A 26446-nucleotide genomic window follows, 5' to 3' on the forward strand; every position below is an offset into this window, starting at 1 on the left:
CAATTTCCCATCCCACCCCCTCGCTTTTAACGTTTCCCATTCCCTCACCTCACTCACTCACTCACACATATTTGTATTCATTCATTCATATTCCCTCCCTCAACTCAGCTCAATTGAACCTCATTTGGAATTTAATTCCCCCTTATCTCCCGAATATGGATAATTCTTCCATTCAAGTATTATTTCCCCGACTTGCCAAAACCAAGTTACTCGCTTTATATTATTACTAGGATTAGATGTCAGATGTCTTCTCCTCTTTCGATTTTATTGCCAAGTTGTAATCGCACATTTGTTGTTCCAGTATCGGATTCCTGTCCACTACTAACTAATTCTAATACTAATCCTAATTCTTGTTGTTTCCAGGCATGTCTATTTAATTCCATCATGCGAATTCCTAAGAGTCCCGTTCATTTTTGTCTCTCTCTTTTCTCTCCTCCTGATTTTCACTTCTCTCGTCCTTTCTTGCCTCGTATTCCGTTCCATCTCGCCAAACGACACGCCTTTCACGCCGCTGGTTAGTGCTTTTCAACTTTTGCTTCTTCTGTAACTGAAACTATTTTCCATTTTATTTTTGTTGCTTGTCTATACTGTTTCAGTTTTTGCTATTTTGCTTGTAATTGCGGTAATGAAATATGCATTAAGGTCTTGAGGGTGGGGGAATTAGGCTTAGTTTAGTGATACCTGGTTATAGGTTTGTCTTCAGGGAGCAAGAAGCTGTCGTTTTAATTCAGAAATTCAAATTTTTAGGTGTTTCTTGGAGCATTTCTTGGAAGATTCTTAGGCTCTGGAACCTAACGTCGTGTGCACTTTTGATTGAAATTCAACAGGTAAGATGTTCACTTTTAAGAGTCTTTTTTTTTTCTTTTCTTTTCCCTTTCTATTTTCTTTCATATTTTATATTTTTTTAACAAGGAAGATTTAAACGTTTTGAAATCTGTTTAGTGAACAGTGAGCTAGTTCTGTAACTTGAGTATCACTAGGCTTAAACTTAAGTGTCTTCAATCTTATGTGTTTTTTGAAATAAGTGAACAAATTGTTGATATTGTTTATCTATGATATTATTTAGCTATATTCAATGTGTAAGGTATGTAATAGAGTTAATAAACATGAAATGTTCACCGGGCATGGATAAGCAGGTGATCGGTTTTGTCTGTTTTGAGGCGGTTTATGTGAGAAACTTGCTAACGAACTTGACAGAACTGTGGAGTAACGTCGCTTACTAGTGTACATAGCGGAAATTAGGATGGTACCTTTAGGAGATATCGTTTTGTTGTCCTTTTTGTCGTGACTTTGGCACGAGAGATTTGGACAGATCAGGCTTTGAATTCGTGAGTTTTGTACGTTTATCACATGGATTTTATGGACGTATGTCTGCTTTATATAGTACATATTTAATGCTACAATAATTTTCGATGTCTAATCTGCCTTTAAAGCTAATTACTTTTTCCTTCTATAATGTGTCAGGAAGTAATCCATTGCATGACAGCTATACCATGGACAAAGGTCTTGGGGCTGGTATAGGTGACAGAATATCACATTTTCAGAACAGCAGCTGCTCTGATGGTGTTCAAGAACCATGTATATGGGCATCACCTGGAGGAGCACGCAAGATCGATATAGGAAAACAGATCTTTTGCAACAGGTCATTGAATATGAAGAACATTGTTGCTGTTGGCTTTGATATGGATTACACTCTGGCTCAATATAAGCCTGAAACTTTTGAATCCCTTGCTTATGATGGAACAGTCCGAAAATTGGTTTATGATTTGGGATATCCTGAAGAGGTTTGTCTGCTTATAGTCTATGCATGTGTTATCAATAATGTAAGTGATATCTAGGCGCATATATGTGAGTAAGTTGATGAAGCAACTTTCACTTTATTCAATATGTACAAGCAAATAAAATTGGTAGTCCCATATGATATGATCTTAGTTAGCTTTATTATCATTGCTAGGTATTTCTATTCTCATTCTAAGATTTGGACAGTATGTGATATTCTTTTTAAGCTTGTTTGTTTAATGTAGTTGCTGGAGTGGTCATTTGATTGGAAGTACATGGTGAGAGGATTGGTTCTTGATAAAAAGAGAGGAAATATCTTAAAGGTTGGCCCCATTCATCTGTTTTGTCTTAGCCTGTTCTGTGACTTTTTTCTTTGTCTGGCCAATTTGACTTTCTTTGGATGTATGCATTTCATCGGTGAACATTTGCTCAATGGTTGTGCATTGCCAGATGGACCGGCATAAATATGTGAAAGTAGCCTACCATGGATTTAGAGAGATGTCCAAGGAAGAGAAAGTTGAAGCCTATGGAAATACTCTAATACGAGATGCTTTTGATGAACCTGACTATGCTCTTATTGATACCCTCTTTTCATTAGCTGAAGCCTACCTCTTTGCTCAACTTGTTGACTTTATGGACAATAATCCTGGAAAAGACTCAAAGAGCACTGAGTAAGAAAATACTTTCACTCTTTGTAGTCTTTGTGATCTTTGATTTATGACACTGCTACTGTTGACAATGATATTACCTTCATCTATACAGCCGAATGGATAAATGAGACTGCTTTTGATAATTTAACTTTAATGTTTAATTTGCTAAACTTTCTTTATATGATATCCCAGCTATGTTCGGATGTACAAAGATGTTAGAGCTGCTGTTGATTTGTGCCATCGGGATGGGACTTTGAAGCAAATGGTTGCAAAGGATCCCAAAACGTAAGAATTAAGTTGCAATTCAATTTCTTACACAAAGAAAATCAACTTTGAATGGTGGTTCTTCATGAGCCTCTATCTTTAGGAAATGGGTAAGTTTCGGAATTACCCCGTTCATGAATTAACTATTTTCAAATCACTCCCCTTACTTTTGAAACATCAAGTTACCCCCATTTTTGTTCTAAATATGATGGAAAAATAGGAGTGGGTTTGATGATTTTTTTTTATGGGGTCTTCTTAAAAAAAGTGAGGGGTAACTTGAGGTTTTCAAAAGTAAAGGGGTGGCTTGAAGATAGTTAATTCACGAAGGGGTAATCCGAAATTAACCCTTAGGAAATTGACTTATTAATTTATATATATATTTTTTAAGTTTAAAATAGATTTAAGCCTTGACGTATTACCAAGGCTAGTTGCCAAACTGAAAGCAGATTGGTTTTTATTGGTTTTGGATTTGACGATACAGATTTTTGATAGATTCTTTCTCACATAGCTTTCCTTCTGTCAAATGCTAGATATATCAATGAGGACAGGTCAATAGTGCCCATGCTGAAAATGCTTAGAGAATCTGGTCGTTCAACATTCTTGGTGACAAATAGGTATATTATCTCTTAATTTTGTTTCCTAATCTGGTCATTCAACATTCATTAATCAATTCAACCGAGTTGATTAATGATTCAAACATGCAACTGATATCCCATGTTCATTGGTTTAATCCTTGTGATTTTACATTGGATGTGTTGCAGTTTATGGGACTATACAACTATTGTGATGAACTTTCTCTGTGGATCGCATACACTAGATGGTGGAATCACTCGCAACTCTGATTGGCTTCAGTGCTTTGATGTAGTCATAACTGGCAGGTCAATTTCTTCTTGTCAGATTTCATAAACTGCAACATGCTGTGTTAAATATTGTTTGTGACAAAAATTCTCTAGAAAATTTGATCTATTTCCCTTCTTGTGGTTAGACGTTTAGATTTTATATACTTTTAATTTTCATGACATTTTGGTAAACGTCAATGCTTTAGTCCTTCAGAATCTGACCTTTAAGAAATATCTATCATTGCAGTGCGAAACCAGGCTTCTTCCATGAAGATAATCGTGCCAATCTTTTTCAGGTTGAACCCGAGTCTGGGATGCTACTTAATACTGATAATGGCACACCTATGCCGCAGGTCACCATGCATATGTTATTTGTTCTTGTCCACCTTTTGGCCTTTTTATCCCTCGGTTAGTAGATACTGAATATGTTTTGTTGAACAGGTAGGAGATATTTCACCAGGATTATTATTGAAGGAGAAAAATGGAACCTGTCGAATTTTTCAGGTACTTTTCAGTAAACATCTAGAGATAACCATATCCAGTCACTACCAGAGAACACTTATTAGTTTCACTAATGGGATTAACTCTAATTGTGCATGCCAACGTGTCTTTTTAGGGCGGAAGTGTTGGTCATCTGCATAAATTGCTGTCAATTGAGTCAAGTTCACAGGTGATACTTTATTATGGGCACTGAGTCAGTATTACCTTAGGAAAACTTATCTTTTAGTCTATTGTTGTAATTATTGCTTTTTAAGCATACTAAAAATAGTAACATTATTAAGTTGTACTTTTTCTGTAGGTTCTTTATGTTGGAGATCATATCTATGGAGATATATTACGCAGCAAAAAGGTTCTTGGTATGACTGTTTACCCTTGTGCTTTTCATCTTTTTTTAAATTGATTAATATTTTCTGCTCCTGTTATGTTGATCTTTGAATAGATTTTGTAGAGTATATATGACAGCCCTTCTATTGTAAAATCGTGATTTCTTTGTGTTTTATTTACTTCTTATTGAGCAGGTTGGAGAACAATGCTTGTTGTCCCTGAACTTGAGAGGGAAGTTGAGTTACTTTGGGAATTGAGGGATTTGCGTAAGGTGAGTTTTAGAAGTTTTCACCATACTAGTAGTATGTTTAATGACAATTTAAGAATGTTGAAATCATCAATAAGATCAGACTTCCAATACATTGCAACACTGATAGGTAGATTACAATACAGCTTCACTTGAAGCCTGCTATTTGCTACCTTGCTTATAAGCTCTGTGATACACTGCTTCAAATTTGATGAATAGTTTTGGAGAACATGCCCTATATTTGTCCAAAACTGTTTAAACTATGGGTTGATGATGTATTTAGTAGTTTCTAATCAGCAAAAACTAATAAGAAGATAGCTTATCAGTTGCTTTTTTACTTTTCACTCCAACTCAATTACACTTGTCTGTACAGAAACTTCATTTGCTGAGGAATGAGCGCGATCTCATTGAAGACCAAATACATCACTTGAAGTGGTCTTTAAAGTAAGTATTCTTGTTCTTGACTTCCATATTTTATGATTTTGCACTTGATCTCTGACTGACTCCGTGATTGTAGCTTGTGATATTTCAATTTCTATTTTCATGCCCCTTTTCAGGTCTGAAGGTATTGATGTCGATGAGCAACGAAAAATGTGCACCAGAATGGATGATCTGGAGGTTGGGCCAGTTGTCAATAATTCTGATTTTGTAATTTGTAGCAACCCTATAAACTTTTGCTAGATGAATGCTGTCAAAATAACTTAAAATATTTAATGGTTTGATTCGATAGTATCAAAGGGATAAGGCGCGTCTGAGTCACCAAGAGGCACAGCGGGAATGCCACCAAAAGGTGTTGTTCATTCATGCCTTGTGATATGGGTTTTGTCATGTTTTAGCGACTAATTGTAGTGGCATCTCAATTAGAGAAAATTTGATGACATCTTTGCGTCGTTGCAATTGCAGTTTCACAAGGTATGGGGACAACTAATGAAGACTGGCTATCAAAATTCTCGCTTTGCTCATCAGGTATAACTTTGCCATTTTCAAGTTAGAATTTATCTGTAACATAGTATTGTAGGTGATTTGGGTCATTTGTTGATGCTGACTTTCAACGTAAAAGATTCATTTATTGTATATGATGTGTTTTTTTTTTGTTGTTTTAGGTTGAGAGATTTGCCTGCCTTTATACTAGCCAAGTGTCCAACTTAAGCTTGTACTCTCCGGACAAATACTACAGACCCAGTGAAGACTTCATGCCCCATGAATTCGAGATTATTCCCCTTTGATATACCTGTCTGCATCCTGAACACCGGAGGTCTAGCTTTTGAAAGGAGCATTATTATATTTCTTGCCCTAGGGAGATCCAAAAAAAAAAAATGGAGCGATCGCCTGAAAGTTATCTTGCTTTGTTGTTTTGCCTTTCTGTTTGCTCTTTTGTAGTTAAATTCCTTTGGAAATTTTACAGTTTTAATATTTGAATAATCGTCACTGCTTGTGAGTAAGGGCAAAACATCCACCCAAAAAGCACCTTTCAATACAAAAAAAAAAAATAGTGATAAAGTTTTACCATGAATGTGTGAATCTTGTTTCTCATGTTTTTGAACTTGATTTTATTTGGAGGTTGATCGTGGATAAATCCTTAAAAGTAGTTCGGCCATTTGTCTAATGCTACTTGCAGTAGGCCACCGCAAGGCCGGCCCTTCTTTCTGTTCAAATCAATACAAAAGCATAATGGCATTCTTCTGACTTCAAATTTTGGAATTGCCAAAGAGAAATTATTTATAAGTTCTTTTAAATCAAGAGGAGGAAGTTCGTTATAATGCTCGAAAAATACATTGGCAGTGTAATATTTTTATGGTTCAATTAAAATTTGGATCAGAGAAGAACGACAATATTTGATTAATGCTCAAGAATAAACCTGAGAATGAGCTTAAGAAGATGAGTGAGTGCATCTAAGAGAGTATGGGTTAAATTAGTGTCAAAATTATAAAAACAAAGAAATTAAAACAGAATCACTTCAGCTAGTCAGCCGATTCATTTAAAATTATGTACATGTACAAACGGCCAAAAACACATAGTCCTCTCCATGCACTTTATAAAATGTTATAGCGTGGATTTTGGATAAACTATCATAACTGATTTTATTTGCACCAAATATACTGACTGGGTTAATTTTTATATAAAAATAATCTAATTCAAAAACTTAGGGTTGGGTAAATCAGGTTTCAATTTGATTTGCAACTCTTTCAATTTAAAGAAATCAACGCGATTGAATTTGATTATAAACTTGAAGTTCGATTCGGGTTATAAATTTGGGTTCAATTAGTTAGCCAACTAATTTGTCTTAATCCCGTCCAAAAGTTAACCAATTAATCTCTAAAGAATTCTATTTTTAACAATTAAATTAACATAAAAATTAACAATTAATAAAAAAAAACTAACAACTGATTAATGCAGAAAATTGGGGTGGGGGGAGGGGAAAGAAGAAGACTACTTGAAGAAGAAGAAGAAGAGGAGGAGGCCGCAGCGACTTTGTGTGTGTTTGTAACTTTTAATTAGGGTCAGATAGATACGAATTCTTTAAATTTTTGAGAGTTTCTTTTTTCCTAAAAAATGCTTATTTAACCCGGTTGGATTGACTATTCAATTCGAACTTAACCCTAATTAAAATACAATTCCATTGGTTTTGATTTTTAAACTCGAACAAATTTAAAGTTTCAACCTAATTTAAATGTCCACCGGCAAAACATTTTGTTTGTCAACTAAACTCACTTTTAAGATGGGCATAAAAAAAAATTGATAAGTGGGACATGGAAACGTAATAGAAATCCTAAAAAATTATAATTTTTTATTCTTTTTAAGATGCTTTAAATCATTAGACTTTTTAAGATGCGGATTTTAAAATAAAGATTTATTAAGAATGCGGCTAAAAAATACGAACTCCTAAACACTAAAAAATAAAAAAATAATACTAATGTTATAAAATTTATGTTTTTTTTTTTTTTTGAGAGGTTCTTATATTTTAGTTGAATTCACATAAAATTCATATTTTAGCGTCCGTATCCGAAGAACTCGTTAACATGATTAAGTTATTTTACTTTTAACTCGTGTGAGGCCTAAGAAGTCATTGTCGGGAACTGGGTGTGCTTAGCTTTTTCCTACCCAAATGAAACGACGCCGTTACTCATCGGCCTCCCCCTCTCGTCTTCCACGACTGAAAAGTAAAACCCTAGAGCGAAGCAAAGGATGAAATAAATTTAAAAGAGGAACATCACCACATCGACAAACAATCACTTGAACTGAGGAACTCGAATTGCATATTGAGAGGTACGTGATTTCAGAGAAATTGTAAGAACCAATATCGTGTGAGTGAATTCCTTTTCTTCGATGGTTGCGTCGAAATAAACTAGCTATCGTAAATATTTGGGTGGTTACTTTTCAGGATAAATTACCAAAAATGAGCATGTTTAATTTCGCAAATACGCTATGCAAGCGATTGAATGTGAAAGAACTGGTTAGTAATGTTTCCGTATACGGCAGCGTCGCTGGTAATGTATAGATATAGACTCTGCTCTGACAGATTGTTTTTCAATTGCATTTTTTGTTGGATAGTGCTGTATTAATTTGTGGTGTCTTATCTTCGTTTAGATGGATCTGCTGGTGGATTAAGCTTGATGTTTAGGCGTTGGGCTACCAAAAAGACGGCTGGATCAACCAAGAACGGACGTGACTCCAAACCTAAGAATCTTGGGGTGAAAAAATTCGGTGGTGAGGTCAGTGCATGATCTTTTCTCAGATTTGGATATTTCTTCAGAGACTTGATTGTTAATCATGGAGGTTTTTGTTTAGGAATGTGGTTTTTTATTGTATTGTGCAGAGGGTGATACCTGGAAACATTATTGTTCGTCAGCGAGGAACACGCTTTCATCCTGGAGATTATGTAGGGATGGGCAAGGATCACACCCTTTATGCCCTTAAGGAAGGACGTGTCAAATTTGAAAAACACAAGCTTAGCGGTCGCAAGTGGGTGCATGTTGAACCCAAGGAAGGCCATGTGCTACATCCTCTATATGCAAATGCAACGGCAAATGCTTCTTCACCTCAGCTGGAGACGGCTGCATAAAACCCCATTTTATTTGATTATTTAATCAAGCTACTCTTTTCTCTTTTTCTTCTTCCTTTCTGGACAGAAACTGAAATAAATATGGGTTTTTACTGAAACTGTGTACCAGAATTGAATATAAATTTTCCTACTGTTTTTCCTTGTTTGATCATTTTGTCGCGATTTTATCGTCATGATGAAGAACATATTGCACAATGAATGGTATGAAGGGGATGATGATGTACTGCCACTAATATTGAGCTGGTAGATTCTGAAAGGTTTTGACATGATTTGAGTTGGTTTGTCGCTTCTGCTTTTTATGTTCTTTGTTTTGCTGCACTTATTGTTTGGGATCTCGGCTGTTGCAGCTTAAGGTAACGGATTTGCTTTCAGAATTTACATATGTTGCCACAGAACTCTAGCATTATAAACATGATTTCTCCTGGTAACCACAGTCACAAGCAAGGCAGGTTTTGCAGTGGTTTGGAAAATTCTGTAAGAAGATTTGGAGGGCAAGATTTGATTGATTACTTATCTGTTGGCACAGGCACTGGCATCATAGTGAAACGAGCAATTTTAGTATAGAAATTTATAGTGGAAGAATTATTTTAGCATAGGAATTTGACTTCCACTCAAAATATAGAGGGGACAACCTAGTTAGAGAAGTTCTCAAGGGTCCGGTATCCAGAGTAGCCATTTAAACTTGCATCTGGTCAAAATAAAGTGGATGTTCACCAAATCTGAACTCTGAACGATGAATTATCTTTTTCTTGGTACATTCAATTTGCTTTTCGTTCCTGGATATCCTCAAGGCTTCAAACTTTCTGTAATTTTACAAGGAGATCTGTGAGAAACTATCAATTACAGGATGAAAAATTGCAGCTTTGATTTAACAATGAACAAGCTCCAAAACCGAAAAGAATGGTTAAAAAAATGAAAACCCTCTTCGCTTCACTCTTCTACAAGACTGGCTCTTCAACCCCTTTCTTAGCCTGTACATTATAAGCTCCACTGGATCCTCATCATCATGCGGTCAAACAACTTGTCTTCAAAAAATTGTTTTGGACCCCAGTGATGAGGCAAATATAAAAGACGGGGGTCAAGAAATGCTATCGAGCAGGCGCTCAGATGGGAAGCCACAAAATCATTTAAAGATAATCACAAGCGCACACTTCGAACTAATGTTCGTCTTGCCTCTCCATATCTTCCATTTCTAACGGTTCAGGGAATATTTCATTTGATGACCTTTTATTCGAAGATGAGTGCTCAATTCCACCACTATCGTGAGAAAGTACTCTTCCCAACTGTTTTAGACCACTGATACCTTCTCTTGTGTGAGCAACAGTTGCAACATCTGATGAGCTCTGTCGCCAACTACCAAAGAAAGCAGTACTCCAAGATCGCCTAGATGAAGTTGTGCGCAGCCTCGCAGAGCTGAAACTCTCCTGTCTCACCACTTTAAAAGGGTTTTCCAATGCTTTTAGAATATATTTCATTGGCGGTCGTTTGGCAGGCTTAGGGTCAAGGCATGATCTGGCTACAATTGCCATGGCCCATACTTCTTCCAGTAGATCCTCATCTAGAATCAGAGATGGGTCGATGATCTTGGTCAACATTTCCTTGTCGTGTAAAGTGATGTGAGGTAGTGTGTGTTCCAACCACTCTCGTGTAGTAGCATCATCTGATTTGCTAATACCAAGCTTGCCAGTTACAACCTCAAGTAGGACTTTTCCAAAGCAGTACACATCGTAGGCACAAGTTGCCACGGACGAGCCTGTTTATCATCAAAAATATTTATCAATTTAGATCAATTTTCATTAATCTTAACAACTCAAAGACGAAAAACCTAGTAAATCCAACATAATCAATTCTTTTACGTAGCTTCATCTTCCAAGTATTCAGACTAGCTTAACACTCAATACTTTACATGATACACAACTTCATTTCTGAACAGGCCTGGTTCAGTCAAGGATATCCTATGTATGAACCTCCCTTAAATTGTCAGTAGCAGGAAAACTAGTTGCGTCATCTAATAGGATTGGGATTTTTACCCACCAATGAAAAATCACGGTTTACAGTCAAATTCAATTAAGAACAAACAGATAAGGTCTGTTTAGGAGGATGGACCTCTCAGGCATATAAATTATAGTAATCAATATTGACAAACAGATTTCAAGGAACCAAAAATATCTAGAACAGTATGTCTGAGAAAATTTAGTACCTGAATTGCTTGCATCAGAGGTTCTGCACATCAGCAAGAAAACAATGTTATTATAGCTCAATTAGAACACTACAAACATGAAATGCAGCATATACTTGCTAAAAATTCAGAACTTGTTACTGATAGATCTTGTCATTTACTTCATTTAAATTTTTAGATATATCACTGGTCAAACTTTTATTTACTTCATTTAATTTAATTCACTAGCCAAATGACAGAAACATATTTCAAGGATACAATAGATGCTCAAGGACCATTCATGCAACTTTGATACAACCTATAACAAAGTGAGAAGACCAACTTATGCAGTAATACCATCCATAATGAGATTCCATAAATTACTAATGGAAATATGAATATCCAATGTAGTTTAAACAGCTCTTCCCTCATTGATTTCATTTTTATTCTTATACTTTGTCTACTAATATAAATTAAGGGCATGTTTCCAAAGAATTGACCAAGTTAGAAGCCTGTATCTGGGGATCACATAACAAACATGTAAACTCTCATATACTATCGGAAGAAAGAAACCAAATGGGAACTCAATCAAGCAATACCAAAGCCAAAAAGTTGCACAAACCGCTATTTCTGAATGTTTAAGTGGAAAATGCTAAAAAAGTTGGCTGAAAGGTACTTACTGTCTCCACAAAAATCTCGTTAGCACATTTTGGTGTGAATCTCCTTGAGCATGAAGCTCACTCAAGCTTCCAAGTCGAACTTCAAATTTATCATCGAGAAGGATACTGCTGGCTTGAACATCTCTTCATCCGCCAAAACATGGTACAATAAGATGCATAAATTTTTCAAAAAATCTAGCAAATAATTATGCACATTTCCGCAAATGCATCACTGAAACATAGCAAAGATGAGCAGCAAATGGCCTAAAGGTATATGGAAGTTCTGGAATACTATGGAATCATGCTTGGATAGTTTCAGAATTTGGAAGTTTCAACTCTTTTGATCAGTACAAATTTTACAAAGTCCATTGTTAAGTTTCAGTACAGATGTTCTAACATAAGAATTCTGGCAAAAACCATAATAATGGATTTAAATACAAGTTTCTCTGTACCTGTGAACAAGAGGAGGGTTACACTCATGATGTAGGTAGGATAAACCTTCCGCCGCACCAATTGCAATTTTCAATCTTGTAATCCAATCTAGGGATTGTAAACTGTCATCCTCCAAATCTGTAACCCTGTGCAAGGAACTAGCCAAATCTCCACATACCATATATTTGTAGACCAAAAGTTTCTCTGTCTCATGCTCCAAGCATTGGCCTAAAAGTGGCACCAGTCTTGCATGTGAAACTCTGCTGAACAAATCTAATTCCATCATGTATGATTCTTTCTTGAACGAATGCAGACTGACCTTTTTTACTACTACTGTAGTCCCACCAGCCAAAGTCCCTTTGAAAAGGTCCCCAGAGTGCCCCTTTTTTATGAGATTCGTTTCACTAAAATTACCAGTTGCACGGAGCAACTGTTCATATGTAAATGAATCACCAACACCAGATACAATAGCTGGATCCTTAGGAGGTGGTGTGCTATCTCCTTCTGGAACCGGGCCCACATCTGCACTGCCTCTTTGATTTGCAATGCCCTTGTCACATCTTCTCAGGATCAGTACCAGCACAATCACCAGAATCGCAATGAATCCAAGCCCACCAAATACTCCCACCAAAATGAATATCCACCTCTTGCTGCTTTTTTCCTCATGTTGTGGTACCGGTGGCTGCATTGGTTCCAACACTCCAAAATTATCAAAACTCAAACCTCTCTCGGCATAAAAAAGTCTACAATCCTCTGAACTCCTCTGGCTTGCCACAGATTGAAGGCAATTTCTACCAAGAGAAACATTTCTTCCTCTATCATCAGCCACTGTGCCTTGAAAATAGTTACTTGACAAATCAATCAAACTAAATTTCCCGAATGAAGAATTCAACTCTCCATACAGCATATTGTTCGAGATATTAAACACAGCACCACTGGCATTACCATTTGTACTCAAAATCGGCCAAGAACCCGTAAAGTTATTCCGAGACAAATCAAGAAACCGCAAATTAGGCCTCAAAAACAATGTTGCAGGAAGTGCACCATCAAGTTTATTCCCACTCAAATCAACAACTTGCAACTGATCAAGTGTGGGAAACAAACCTTCTGACAGCTGACCCTCTAGTCCATTTTCTGAAATAACCAACTTCTCTAAATTTCTCAGACCTCTCAACTCCAAAGGTAATGACCCGGATATCGAATTCTTGCTAAGATCAAGCTCAATCAATTTATCAAGATTTCCAACCACACTAGGAATAAAACCCGTCAAAGCATTATCTGATAAATTCAAGAACTGAGTGCTAGAAAGTGAATATAAACCACTTGGAATTTGCCCAGTAAAAAAATTTGAAGCGAGGTTCAGTCTTGTAAGGTTACCAAGAAGTGAAATAGCATTAGGTATTTGCCCAGTGAGCAAATTACGTGAAAGATCAAGATTGGACAATTTCTTTAACTCACCCAAAGTAGCGGGAACGTTACCAGCAAGACTATTGCCAGATAAATAAAGTACATTCAGTCTACTCAAATTACCAAATGAACCGGGAATCGATCCGGAGAGCGAACAAGAGCGGAGATCAAGAACCTGAAGCGCCGGTAACCGGTAACCGAACCACTCCGGTATTGAACCGGGAAGCGAAAGCCCAGAAGCGTTAAAAGAACTTAACAGCGTTAAGTTACCCAAAGAGTCGACAGCGAACCGGGGATTGAGCCGGCCAATTCTGGTTCTTTTGAAACCGGAAATATTAATAGCGATGACTTGGCCGTTTTGGCATTGAACACCTCTCCAAGAACGGCAAGGCTCCTTTCTTAATGGCCAGTCACGGCTTCTCAGCCCCAAAGACGACCGGAGATCGAGCAATGCGGACCGTTGGACGGCGGAGTCTAACGGGACTTGCTGGGCCAAAACGCACCGGATCAATAAAAGAACGAAAACCGCTGCTTCCATTAGTAACAAGTTTCCTTTCGCTTCCATGGCTGATAATACCGCGAAGCTCATCATGTTCATGACAGTTTATTATGACTCATCTTCTTCCCTCTAAGCCTCAACTGTAATAATAATAATAATGATATGCACATAAAAAAAAAAAAGAAAAAAGAAAAAGAAAATAAGTGCATGATGTATTGTTGACCATGTGCTATAAGTTTTATAGATTTATGTTACCACTACTTGTTATAAGATGAAGATACAGTAATAAATTTATTTACGATATAATAATTAAAAAAGAAAAAATAATAAATATTCTAACCTCCAATCACGAGATTTGATTCTGTGTTCGATGTTGTTGCGCCTCAATTTGAAATGAATGCGGCGAGAGAGTGATTTAATTAAGCATATAAATAAGTAAGATAATGTAAGTTGTATATTAATGGAAGAAAACAGAGTTTAATTTTGAATGATGTGGCACTCAAAGAAGAAGGTTAATGTTAATCATGTAATCGTCAAAACATGTCGTGGATGACTGACTGATGATGGGGTTTATAAAGCAATTTATGAAAGAAGCAGCTGCCACTGCTCTGCCCAACCGCTGAGTTTATGTTGCTGCTGGGGTTGCTTTCGTTGTCACCGGACGCTTTAAATGCAACCTGGTATGGGAAGTGGTGGAGGCTGGGCTTTGGGTTTTGGTCCACCTAGGCTCAGCTTTTTAGACTTTTGGTTCTCCTCGTGCTGCTCCACATTTGCTTGCCCTCTGCTTCTGAGGAAGATATAGGCTTTTCCCTCGTTGACTTGCTCTTCTTCTTCTTTCCATTCGTCAGGCTGAAGCAGATTAGCAAAGGCTGATTTAGAGGTGTAAGGAACATGAGAAATAGCGTTTGGATCCCTGATTTTCAGTAAAATCACAAATAAATATATAGTCTAAATGTTTTTACCGGACAGTCCCTTCCATGCTGCCATGCCACTGTGTTCTTTTGTTAATCGCTTGCTAAAAAATCCGCGTCAATTTTAATATTAAAATGAATTGATATCAATCAAATACCTATCTTGTAAATTTGTATATCGACATTTAGTTATATAATTAAAGAAGAAGAAGAAGAAGAAGAACTAAATAGAAATTTATTATTAATGGATAAATAATAAATTGAATTTTTCTTATCTAATTCTTAAATAAAGAAGATCAACTTTTTTATGCACAGGTGATGCTTGATTGAATGACGAATTAGTAGACCTTCTCAATTGAAGGTAAATCTTGAGATTGAACATTGATTTTATTAAATATTAGTTTATGATTGTCTTGATTATAGAACAAGGAATTTTTAGTTTCCAAGTTTTGCCATTAGCAAATAGTTAATAACTACCCAAATTAGTATATAAAAAAACCCCTCTTCACTTACTAGAAATTAAAAAGTAATTGAATATCCAATTATTTTTATAAATAATAATTCTTTGCCATTGCATTTTTAGTAATCTAGTAACATTTATATATAAGAATAATTTTTTTCTCAGGTTATGGTTAGGTCACAATAGATTTTAAATGTATTAGTTAACTATGCATCCAACTAATATTGAATCTTTAGCCCTCGGTCAAGAGCAACACTCTTCCTAAATCTCTATGAATTGAATCAAGAAAATATGATAATATAAACTCTGCACAACATAAACTAGGATTGCATCAATAAATATGAGATTATCTTGTGAATAAACATAATTAAATACATTGAGCTTTTTTTATTTATTAATTTTTTGGCTCCTCTAATTAAAGTTGGCTTGTTCTACCCCTAGATATAACAAAAGAAATATTAATTAGTTTAAGTAACTAATAGATACTTCCTAAGAGTACAAGGGGTTTGTGTCTGAATACTCACCCACGTGAGAACGAGAGTGATTTATTTCATTCAACTCAAAGTAATGTGTGGAATATAATAAATAGAGATCATAAGGACAAGGATCAAGGATATGTGAAAAAAAAAAGTTGCAAATAATGCATTTTTTGAGCTTTTTATAGAATTCAAGGACTTCAGTGTTATTATCACTCCAATAAACATACTATTGTCAGTTTGTCACGTAATCATCTTCGTATAAGGTAGGAGCGTAAGAAGAGATAAATTCATTGCTTTCCGCGCTGACTTATGTTTACGAGTTTGGTTTTAAGATAATAATTTTGCATTCATGGACGTGAAAAAAAATTGGTTGATATTTTAAGGCTTTAAGCTAGCCTTTACCAGTCAAGCTTGGCTATTGGCTATTGGCTATTGGCTATTGGCTATTACCCGTCACGAATGAGTGGGGATCCGTATGCATTAATGACACATTATTACCTTCAACAACCCCTTTTAACCAAAAAAGGAAAACACACACACACCCACCCACCCACACAATTGGTGAAGCTTTTAGTTTAATGCTGGCAGACAATTTCATACGATGTGAGAAATGGACTCGGTTGAAAATAGGCCGCCGAGGTTACGTTAATCTTACATTATACATAAAAATGTTACACTTAATAATTCAAAATAACTACACAATTAAAGAATATTTAAATTTATTAGATGCAGCACTATGTGTTGATGTATGAACCCGAAGATAAATAGAAGTCAACCGTATCAATCATTTTTTGGTCAATTGTTATACACTCTATTCAGCAATTTATTAAAATATTAAAATAAAATAAAAAAAGTGATTGAAGGTAATGGGGAACGGAATGTGACTGACGCGACAACTTTCCTACGCGTCATCCGACGTGGACGTGACAGCTCTGCGCTTGGGCTTTTGCTTCTGCCATTTTTTTTATTCACTTGATTCGTGGGGCCTCCTTCCACTCTTTTGTCTTTAAAATGTAATAACAAACACTAAACGACAGTTTTGAATCATCAATTTTAACATCAAAACAACTCAATAATTATACTTTGTTTGTCCATATTTAGGTCAAAGTCCTTCATCTTTCTCCACGCCTTTTGATTATTAGGAAAAATAAATAAATAATAATAGGTAAACCATTAACTCCTGTAATCAACCAGCAATTATTGTTCAAAATAATGCGGCATATTTTCTTAAAAAATAATAACAACATTTTATTATCAATTGATAAATATCACATTCATTATTACATCACTTGAGATTAAAATTTTAATGGAAAGGCTCTATATTTGCTAAACCTAAAGCCGACATGATTTAACAGAAATAATAATAATCATAATAATTCTTTTTTTTTTTTTGTCATAGTCAATCATTGCAATTCCAAAACGAAAAAAAAAAAAAAAAGGATGAGAATTACGTGTCCAAGTTGGCTGCGATAATTCTAGACTTGTCGGCCGAGACATTGGATGAATGACGAGGACGAGCTTTGACTAACAACATTATTCACGAGCCTCTACAACACGATTACCGAGTTAATTGATTGACATGAAAATTACGTATTGTAGCGTAGCAGCCACCACCAGAAAAAGTAAATTCAGGGCAACGACTCGGTCCATAAAGCTAAGTTTATCAGTGATGCATGGATAAGGAAGGAAGTTTCATTGGTTCACACGAATTAAAATTGATAAAGAGGGTCTCCAAGCTCATGTTATGTTTTCTCATCTTCATGTAGAATTCGCCATTCACAGCCCCTATAATTGAGCGGAATTAATGCTTCTCATGTGAACAAAGTATACACACACACACACACACACAACATTATGAATTTTCCAATGTACACTGAGTGCGTGGTAAATATATTTAAAAAAATTTAACTCATGTCCTTTTTAATTAAAAAAAAAGAAATTAAAGTTTCACAAAAACGTACATATTACGTCATCTATATGTTTATTTAATAAAATGTTGTTGTATATATCAATTTATTTTTTTAGATTTTTTTTTTTATAAAAAAGGTGGCATAATTTTATCAAATAGGTCCAATGAAAGACATTGTAGCTTTAATTATATGAAAATAGGGCGCGTTATGGCATCCCTCGTAACACTGTATTACAAACTTCGAATTGTAATAAACTAATATTATATCACGTTCGGCTTTATTAACACTACATAAAATTATAACCCATATAAACTAAACCTGTGGGGCAATCCAGTTTATATGGGCTTGCTCACAATTAAAAAAAAAATGAAGAACTTGTCAAAAATCTCCCAATGTTGATCTCTTCACTAAATACTCGGCGGCCAACTTTGCTCCATCAAAACCACTCCATTCTCTATTTGCTGCGGGATACCCCAGCTCCACCGCCATTGCGCTGCTGCACGGCGACACTACTCCACCGCTACCGTGCCTCTTCTTCATCACATGGATCAGCAAATTGTAGTTTTAATACTCGATTTATTTTTTATTTATGGATTTTGTGGTTTGATTGAATTGGTTGGTGGGTGACGTTTTTTATCAATAATTCTCAACTGAAACAAAAATATCACCTCAATTACATGTTTATTTAACAAAATTTTATTGCATGTATCAATTTTTTTAAACCAATTAATCATAATTTAAAAGAAGAAAAAAGAAAAGGTGACTTAATTTTATCAGATAGGTCCAATTATAGACATTATAGCTTTGGACGAAATAAAGAAGAAGAAGAAGAGACAATCTCTTCTTATATGTAAATATAATAGACGGGAAATTCTATATGATTTAGTATTCAGTGACTTGTTTAATGGGCTTTCAAGCCCAACTGTAGCCCATTTATATATTGGTCTCTCACTGCTCAATTGTTATTAAAAGAACGTAAATAAAATCTCCACATCAAGAATTGTGAAAATTTATTTGTATAGCATCGTGAATTGAACAAATGTGCTTCGTACCAGGGGTATTGATCTCAGAAGAGCTCTATTCCTCGTGCGTCCTTGGACAGATTAATCAAATGAAGCCCGTGCATCCAAATGAAAAATTAAACCCTAATGCGTTTTTCTCTATTGTGAGATAGAAAATTTGCTCTTAAAAGCGAAATTTAATTTCAAATAGTTCCCTTTTTTTTTCCCCTTAGGTTAGCTATACAGTACGGGCTGAGCAATTAAAATAAACAACAAAGAAACATTACATTTCATTTGTTCTTAAAGAAAATTTAAGAAAAATGACCTGTTTATAATTGATTTCCAGAGATATGTGATAGAAGGAGATGGGGAAAAGAGTTCGTTTTCAATGGGTTGTGGGGGTTTGTTTAGAGGGGTGCTTAAAGGAAAGCCCAATAAAATTTTGATGGGATTATTCGGTAGTGGGGGCACAGTGATGGGACAATTTAAGTAGTGTTCCGCATTTGGGTGGGAAATTGGCCAGTACAGACAGGTTCAGTGAATAATGAGCGAATGTCACAAAATGACTGAACCCTATGCGCCTTTCCTATTGCTCTTATTCCTGGGAATATCGGGGAGCGCATTTACGTTTGTTGGCTCTAAATATATAGTTAAGGCTTCATAGAGAGTTATTGAAATAACCTGATCTGGTTTTTAAAAACTCCACTTATGAGAAACGGAAATGGTTTAAGGTAATTCTCCTATTCATTTTTATTATCATTATATCTTGGTATTATATCGATAATATGGTGATCATTAATAATTATTTTAATTATTTTGAACTTTCGAACAGTACTCTGTCTTAATGTAATGTCTTAACTAGTAGATGTGTAAATGTTTGCTGAAGTGTGAACATATATTTGAAATGACGTGGAATTTTTTCATAAAAATTGTTCATTTTAAATAATTGCATTGTCATAAAGAGGCAGTATATTTCAAGCATAAACCATTCCTCTTTTACGAGGATTCATGTTTGAGTCATGGTAAAAACCATGCAATTAGAAAAAGTGCAGAGGCCCTTATGAATGCTATAGAGAAAATTGAGATGAAAGAGAGAGTTTGAATTTTAAGAGTATGTATAATGATCTAGATGATAGTATGTCGATTTCACATGTTCCAAAAAAGAATTCAACAACTTCAAATAACTCATGCTCATCAATGTTTTTTTATAGTCTTTATGACGAGGAGTGAGAAGTGTGGGTTAAACTTTTCCTTAGTAGTGAATTTACATAATTTTAGGCTTCTTATGTTTTCATATACTTATTTTTTGCATATTGTTATTTTTTTAAGTTTTTTTAATTTTTGAATTAAATCCTTGCTATGAATTAAGCTTTTATATATATATCATTAATTTTTTAAGATATTTTGACATTAAAAAAATAGTTTATAAATTGACAAAAGTTTAGTATTGACATTAAATTATATTTAATGACTTAATAGTTTGAGTATTTAAAGTATGGACAAATTTGTCCAAAAATAAAATTATAATTCCCTTTCCCTTAATATTTTATGTTAAACGTAACAACGAAATTTAATTTCCATACTTTCTTCTTTCCCTTTCATTTTCCTCATTTCCTCTCCTCCCTTTCCTTCAAACCAAACATCACCTCAATATACAGCGAAAGAGATGACATGAATATGATATTCACTGAAAACGCATAAAGCAAACAAGAGTACATATCAAGCCATATCTTATATGAATCTTCCAAAACATTTATTCCATTCATCACCATCAACTCGATCTGTATATATATATATATATATATATACAGCCTGGCAGAATTTTTATTACCGACCTTTGTTGCTCCAATTCAATCTTACACGTCCCAATCCCCGTGTCTTTTCTTCTCTTATGATCTTAAGAAGAACGGACAATTGATTTTCATTTGCTCCACCAAAGTAAGGTGCAAAAATTAAAGCACGTTGTACTGTAGTAATTAAAAGGAACTGTCTATTTCAGTATGCATCTATCCATGTCAAAGCACATTGAAATAATTTGGCCGAAATTAACAACTGACTTTCATGAGATATATCCAACTCCAAGTTGCAAGGAGGGGGGACCCAAGAGAATAAATTTGGTTTTCATGTCCGTTGACTTAGATGGAATGGGTGCGCGTATATGCAGTTGGTTTTAATCAGTAATTCATGACCGTATTAAAATTAAAAAGATAAATTAAAAAATATATAAATTTTAATATATTATAAGATAAAATATATTGTATTAAAATACACATATTTTTTTAATTTTTTTATAATTTTAATATAGTCAAATCCCTAATTGAAACATTTCTAACATATATAAGTTTAATCACCCTCAAGTGATACTTGTTTGACATATTTCAAAAAAGTGATACATATTTTAAAATATTCGATCAAGCGACAATTCATTAACTATTGCCGTTAATTCTAACATTCCTACGGTAAAATTGAAAAAGGGAGTTTTTTTTTTTTTTAACTTTTTTCCCCATTTTCCTCTCTTTCCTTCTTTTTTCCTCTTCTTCAGTTCATTTTCCATTTTTTTCCGGTCTATTTCTCCTTCTTTCTTCGCCTTCTATAGGCTTCATCTACTCCAAGGCCATACGATGATAGCAATCGCGAGTTCGTGGAGCCAGAGCAGCAGTGGTAGCAACATCACAGCCACACACTAGCGCAGTAACACAATGAACAACATCTTTGAACAAATCCAACCACTATTCGTGAAGCCTTCTACCACCGCCACTGTCAAATTAAGCTTACTGATTTTAGGGTTTGAAAATTCTGTTTTATGGTTGGAAAGTTTTCTTTTAGGATTTGATTAATTTTGTTTTGTTTGGTGCATTCTTTTTAATTTTTAGATTAGTCTAATTTAGATATGAAGTTGGAGACTTGCAAGGGCTTTTTCAAAGATCACCAAAGTTGAATTTGAAAATCTTGTAATGTTGTTATTTTTCAATGTGGATTAAAAAATTCAGGTTGAAATTCATCACATTTGCAACAGGGTCTGATGTTTTATGCTCTAAATCATAAAACCAAAGAAATAAAAAATATTGAATCTACATCATGTTGCACGGCTCATGAGAGATCTAGTTCTTCTTTATAGTCACAAATCATTTTAATTCAACAAGATTTTTTTTTTTAAAAAAAAAACTATGTTAATTAGACATAGATTTAATATTATATGTATTTTTATTATAAATAAATAAATATAAATGAGTGGGAGCATGACATCATTTTATACCTAATTGTAGGGATAAAAACATTTTGTAACTAATTAACTACCTCCATTAGAGTTAGTAGTAAAAGTTAATAGATTGTCACATGATCGAGTATATTTTTTTTAAAATGTCACCTTTTTGAAGTATATTAAAACAAGTGTCATTTAAGAATAATTAACCCACACACGTATATATATTCCTTTTGTAGTGTGGGCGGCTTTTTTTATATTTTTTTGGGACTCGCTGTTTATATATGTATGTGTGCGTGCGTGTATTAAGATGTTGCCAGCCAGAAATATTAACATCGACACATGGATGATAAGGATTCGATATATCAGTAACCTGAACTGATGTATCTCAAGGTATATGTACCACATTTTACAATCGGTATATACCTGTAAGAACTTTAAAGCAGTCATCATCAACAAATGATTACCGCTCCCAGCAGTCCTCTTATGATTATTCAATTCTTCCTTTTATCAAAAGTCGAGTCTAGTAAATTATGAAACCCTTTGGTTGGGGGTACTTCAACTTATCACTTGCTAATTAATGGCCAAAATAAAAATCACAAGCAGCTAGCGGAGTCCATATAGGAGATTCTACTTTAATTTAAAAATAAATTAAAGTGATGGCCGGGATTCCCATTTCCCCTCAGATTATAAGTATCTGGAATGAACCTGTTCAGAATCTGGTCTTGGTCAGTGAGGAATCCATTGGTAACTGAATCTAGCTCCAGGTGACCCCTACATCAACTTGCAATCCAGGGCCACCAAGATATAAAGAGGAAAAAAAATAAATGGCCATTTAGCTTCGGATGATCAATAAGAAAGAAAAGGTATATCCTGAGAGATAAATTCTACTTATAATGGACGTGGATGATAAGGATTCTTTTATCTCCAACAACAATACCTGTATGGATAACTTCTTTCTGCATGTTTATTTGTCACTACTCCTAAAGTTAATTACAAAATTATTGAATATATAGAGTTTAGCAATAAGATAATAATATCTCATAGTGTTTCTACTAGCTTCTAATTGCATGTGGCCTGTTTACTTTAGGTGCCTGTTTAATTATGATAGGCAAATATATCAAAGGTAATTATTTCCTCCAGCTCACATATTGGAGTAAAAAAATTCATGCCACAATTAACTTGGCAAGTTTTCAAGTGCAATTAACTCTAATAATCATCCAAAAGAAGCTAGTAGCAAAGAGAGCAAAAACAATTGATATATTAGGTTTTTTTCTTCAGTTGATATGTTTTGTGTGCTATAGTGATACAGTATGATTAGTAACCTTATTTCTGCCTTGCTGGTAAAAAATCAGAGCTCTTAAACTTGTTCTCTGCAGAAAAAAAAAATAAATTTAAGTACAATTATCGTATATAGTACGTGAAGATCTACAAGCCAGCTATACATTTTCAAAATATTTGTTGAGAATAGACAAAAAAGCAACAACTGTGGTAGCATCTCTGATGCTGGTGACGGATGAACGCAAGACAGAATACGCCTAAATTAATGTAGAGCTGGTGCTGATGACTCACGAGGCTGGGATAGGTGTTGCTCCAGCGACCTTGAGCATTCACATTCAGGGAGAGGAGAGAGATTTGGGTACTCGTGTTATACACACCCTTTTCTTAATTTGGATTCTTACCTTGTGTATGTCTCAACCAATTATATAAGAATAAATTCACACATGTCAAGAATCCAACAGATGAGGGAGCATATGGCAAGAGGATCTAGAGCACCTAAGATTTCCCTGGAAAGTATCTGACTCTGTTGTACACACTATCGGAAGACTTACGACATAGCAGTCTCAATCAATGCAGCTCAACTTGTTGATATTTGATCTTGTTACTACTGTCATAATTGGCCAATTACTTGAAGAAAAAACACAGGATAAAAATTTATTGAATTGGTATGATCAGCCTAGCTATCTCACGTAATAGCATCATCTCATTACTCGATGTAGGTAGCCGGTAGCTAGGCTTATCGCACCTTATACTAGTATCTCACAAGTATCCATTCTCTTATCTCTCATTTTGTATCAAGTTTGATTATACGTTCTTAAAAAAAAGATAATGAATCTAATTAAGAAGATAATTTCCTAGCTAACTGGGTCATTACACCATCCATATCATCAGTCGGGGTGGCAAGATGCTATTTTATTGACCGGAAAGCATTTATGTATTTTGATAAAATAGACATTTTGTTTCCAAAAGCAGGCAATGTTGATCACTTCAGCTTAGTACTATACTCTCCGCACCTTTCATAAAAAAGGGAAGCTATCCAGCTATAATTTTGTCATTCTTGAAAAGACAAAAAACAACTAGCTTCACTTAGAAGCAACTTTTTCTCATCTGTAAGTAAGTACCATTACCAGAATTTAGTCAAGTTTTAGTGTTTATGCCCTCATCCTGTTAATTATGCAGGTCTTATCTAATCGGGTAAGTGAAGAACAGAAGCAGCCCACGATTTTTTTATTTTTTATATTTATTTTCCAAGCTTACAACTTCAGAAACGTGCTTTAGGGAGTTAAAAGGGAAAAGGGTTAAGTTTTGCGAGTGTATATGTATATGTAGCCTTGAAACATGCATGTATGGTGAGCAGAGCCACATGCGCATAGCAATTCTCATGTATCTTCCAAACATCACGTGAGGGATGCTTGCAACTTGCAAGTGCATCGCAGCATATGATTTCGGTAACAGCCGATGCATGAAAAGAAGCAGGCGTCATAAAAAACATGGAGCCAAAATGGAAATTACAGCTAACGACTTTTCCTCGGATAGATGAAAACCAGCGTCAAATAAACAATTGTCAATTGTGCCTGCTTTGATTTTAAGCATATAATAGCAAACCCAATGAGTAAAAATTAAAATTAAAACCACGTAGGTTTTTACCAATTAGTTCCGCTGTTTTGCCAGTAAAGCAACGGCTGATCGGCAAATTAATTTAAGTGGAACAAAAACACAATTCCCCAACCCCTCCTCCCCCTAGTACTGGCCCACCCACCACCTCCTCTCTCTGCCTATTTAAGCACCAGCAAACGACACACTTTCTGCTCATATAAATTTTCTGAACTTCCTTTTCTTTTATATATTTCTTTTATATATTCATTTACTGTACTTTGTTTAGTTTCTGCAATGGCATCGGGCAGCTCAACATGGACTGCCAAGCAAAATAAGTTGTTTGAGAATGCTTTGGCCATTTATGACAAGGATACCCCAGATCGCTGGCACAACCTCGCCAGGGCCGTTGGTGGCAAAACTGTGGAGGAAGTGAAGAGGCATTATGAGATGCTGGCTGAAGATGTGAGCAGGATTGAAGCTGGCGAAATCCCTTTGCCCGACTACAAGAAAATTGGTGGCACCAACAAAGCTCCCAGTTACATCAACATGGATAATGAAGAACAAAGGTACGTACTATTACTATATATATGGATATATATTTTGATTATCTTTTTGAATGTGTTAACTAAAACAGTTAGTCTCTGCAAGCGCGCAGGCTGAAGACTCTTAGGCTCAGTGAAGCATGAACCAGAATCCGTGGAATAAAGATCCAAATATGTGTAAACTTTAAGAAACAAAAGAAGCTAATAATGTATATTTGTATTTGCTTCTTTTTCCAATATCCCTCATAATTGTATTGTCACCTATTTATTTCCTTTCTTCAGCTTTACATGTACTACTGAGGTTGCATATAAACGAGTCATTGTATGTATATGGTGACTCCAAGTTCATCGTATCCTCGTTTTATATTAACGAAATTTATGCCTATCTTAATTATTACTATATGTTTCAGCTTTATTTTTCTTGAATGATGTAGTCTATTTGGTGTGTTACCAAACAAGGACGACATACCAGATACTCTGATAGAACGATGACATAATCGTAAAGAGACTCATGGATCTTCATCTTCTCTCTGTGATCTTATATATTCGACTTAATTTAATTTGAAATTATTTATTGCGCGCATTTTAAATTTGTCGGGAACTAATCATTATGATCTATGAGTTTTGGAGCCGTCCAAAACAAAAATTGGGTTACTTTTTGGGGGAGAAAAATGAGGGCGTGAACTTTCCTTTATTAGACACAAAAGATAAGATTTGTTGAAATGAAATCATAATTTCTTTGACTTAATTCCCATATTACACGTTCCGTATGATTTCAGCGAAGAAAATAAAGAACCCGATAAATCTTTGCCGGAGGAATTGGACTCAAATTGTAAAGCAACATAATTTTGTTTAGTTTGGATGTCAAATGATAATGATGGTAGTAGAAGATTTTCCCTTATCATAATGGTCTCAAATAATACAATATAAATATAATTTTAGTTTGCATTTTGCAATTGTCATGCAACGTGCAGCCCCCACTTTCATTTCATAGGGATGATTTAGTCGCTATAAATTGCCTATTTAATTAGTTGCGGAATATTAATATACATATGTCCAACAAAAACTAACTACATAACAAAATCTTTTAATCTATTTTAATCATGATCACCACAAATTTAGACTTAGAACGAGAGATTGCCATAAAGTAGATGGAAATGGGCTATATGTCTTCATCGTACAGATGTGTGTGTATATAATCATATTTTAATGAGGATATTTTTACTTTGTTAAGGTGAGAAT

At 34.9% G+C, this 26446-nt stretch overlaps 4 protein-coding genes across 11 annotated transcripts; 3 read left to right on the forward strand and 1 right to left on the reverse strand.

Annotated features, from left to right (window-relative positions):
* LOC18042684 (5'-nucleotidase domain-containing protein 4) lies at positions 1–5921 on the forward strand. Of its 6 annotated transcripts, none has more exons than XM_006434926.2 (18): positions 2–514; positions 748–827; positions 1465–1784; positions 2025–2102; positions 2230–2450; positions 2622–2714; positions 3224–3307; positions 3455–3571; positions 3780–3885; positions 3974–4036; positions 4149–4202; positions 4332–4389; positions 4552–4628; positions 4978–5048; positions 5162–5222; positions 5335–5394; positions 5508–5570; positions 5708–5921. In XM_006434926.2, exons 3-18 carry the CDS (start codon positions 1494–1496, stop codon positions 5828–5830), a joined length of 1620 nt encoding a protein of 539 aa, XP_006434989.1. In that variant the 5' UTR covers positions 2–514; positions 748–827; positions 1465–1493; the 3' UTR covers positions 5831–5921. The 6 variants fall into 6 exon arrangements, with proteins under 6 accessions (XP_024040357.1, XP_024040358.1, XP_024040359.1 ...); XM_024184593.1 differs by having other exon boundaries at positions 422–514; positions 1465–1823; XM_024184589.1 differs by lacking the exon at positions 748–827 and having other exon boundaries at positions 1–514; positions 1465–1823.
* A 1709-nt stretch (positions 5922–7630) lies between these two features.
* LOC18042685 (50S ribosomal protein L27) lies at positions 7631–8961 on the forward strand. Of its 2 annotated transcripts, none has more exons than XM_006434930.2 (4): positions 7631–7871; positions 7987–8092; positions 8193–8317; positions 8422–8961. In XM_006434930.2, the coding sequence occupies exons 2-4, from the start codon at positions 8002–8004 to the stop codon at positions 8665–8667; spliced, it is 462 nt and encodes a 153-aa protein (XP_006434993.1). In that variant the 5' UTR covers positions 7631–7871; positions 7987–8001; the 3' UTR covers positions 8668–8961. The 2 variants fall into 2 exon arrangements, with proteins under 2 accessions (XP_006434993.1, XP_024040752.1); XM_024184984.1 differs by having other exon boundaries at positions 7632–7871; positions 7987–8058.
* A 415-nt stretch (positions 8962–9376) lies between these two features.
* On the reverse strand, positions 9377–14646 carry LOC18043078 (probable LRR receptor-like serine/threonine-protein kinase At2g16250). The gene is made up of 5 exons (XM_006434931.2): positions 14163–14646; positions 11937–13962; positions 11506–11628; positions 10868–10890; positions 9377–10420 (listed from the first exon to the last, which is right to left on the reverse strand). Exons 2-5 carry the CDS (start codon positions 13919–13921, stop codon positions 9825–9827), a joined length of 2727 nt encoding a protein of 908 aa, XP_006434994.1. The 5' UTR covers positions 13922–13962; positions 14163–14646; the 3' UTR covers positions 9377–9824.
* A 10094-nt stretch (positions 14647–24740) lies between these two features.
* Positions 24741–25731, forward strand: LOC18043079 (protein RADIALIS-like 3). Of its 2 annotated transcripts, none has more exons than XM_024183158.1 (2): positions 24741–25228; positions 25311–25731. In XM_024183158.1, the coding sequence occupies exons 1-2, from the start codon at positions 24957–24959 to the stop codon at positions 25330–25332; spliced, it is 294 nt and encodes a 97-aa protein (XP_024038926.1). In that variant the 5' UTR covers positions 24741–24956; the 3' UTR covers positions 25333–25731. The 2 variants fall into 2 exon arrangements, with proteins under 2 accessions (XP_024038926.1, XP_006434998.2); XM_006434935.2 differs by having other exon boundaries at positions 24857–25228; positions 25318–25731.
* The last annotated feature ends 715 nt before the right edge of the window (positions 25732–26446 follow it).

This window comes from Citrus clementina, unplaced genomic scaffold, assembly GCF_000493195.1.
Source record: "Citrus clementina cultivar Clemenules unplaced genomic scaffold, Citrus_clementina_v1.0 scaffold_5, whole genome shotgun sequence".
Lineage (NCBI taxonomy): Eukaryota > Viridiplantae > Streptophyta > Magnoliopsida > Sapindales > Rutaceae > Citrus > Citrus x clementina.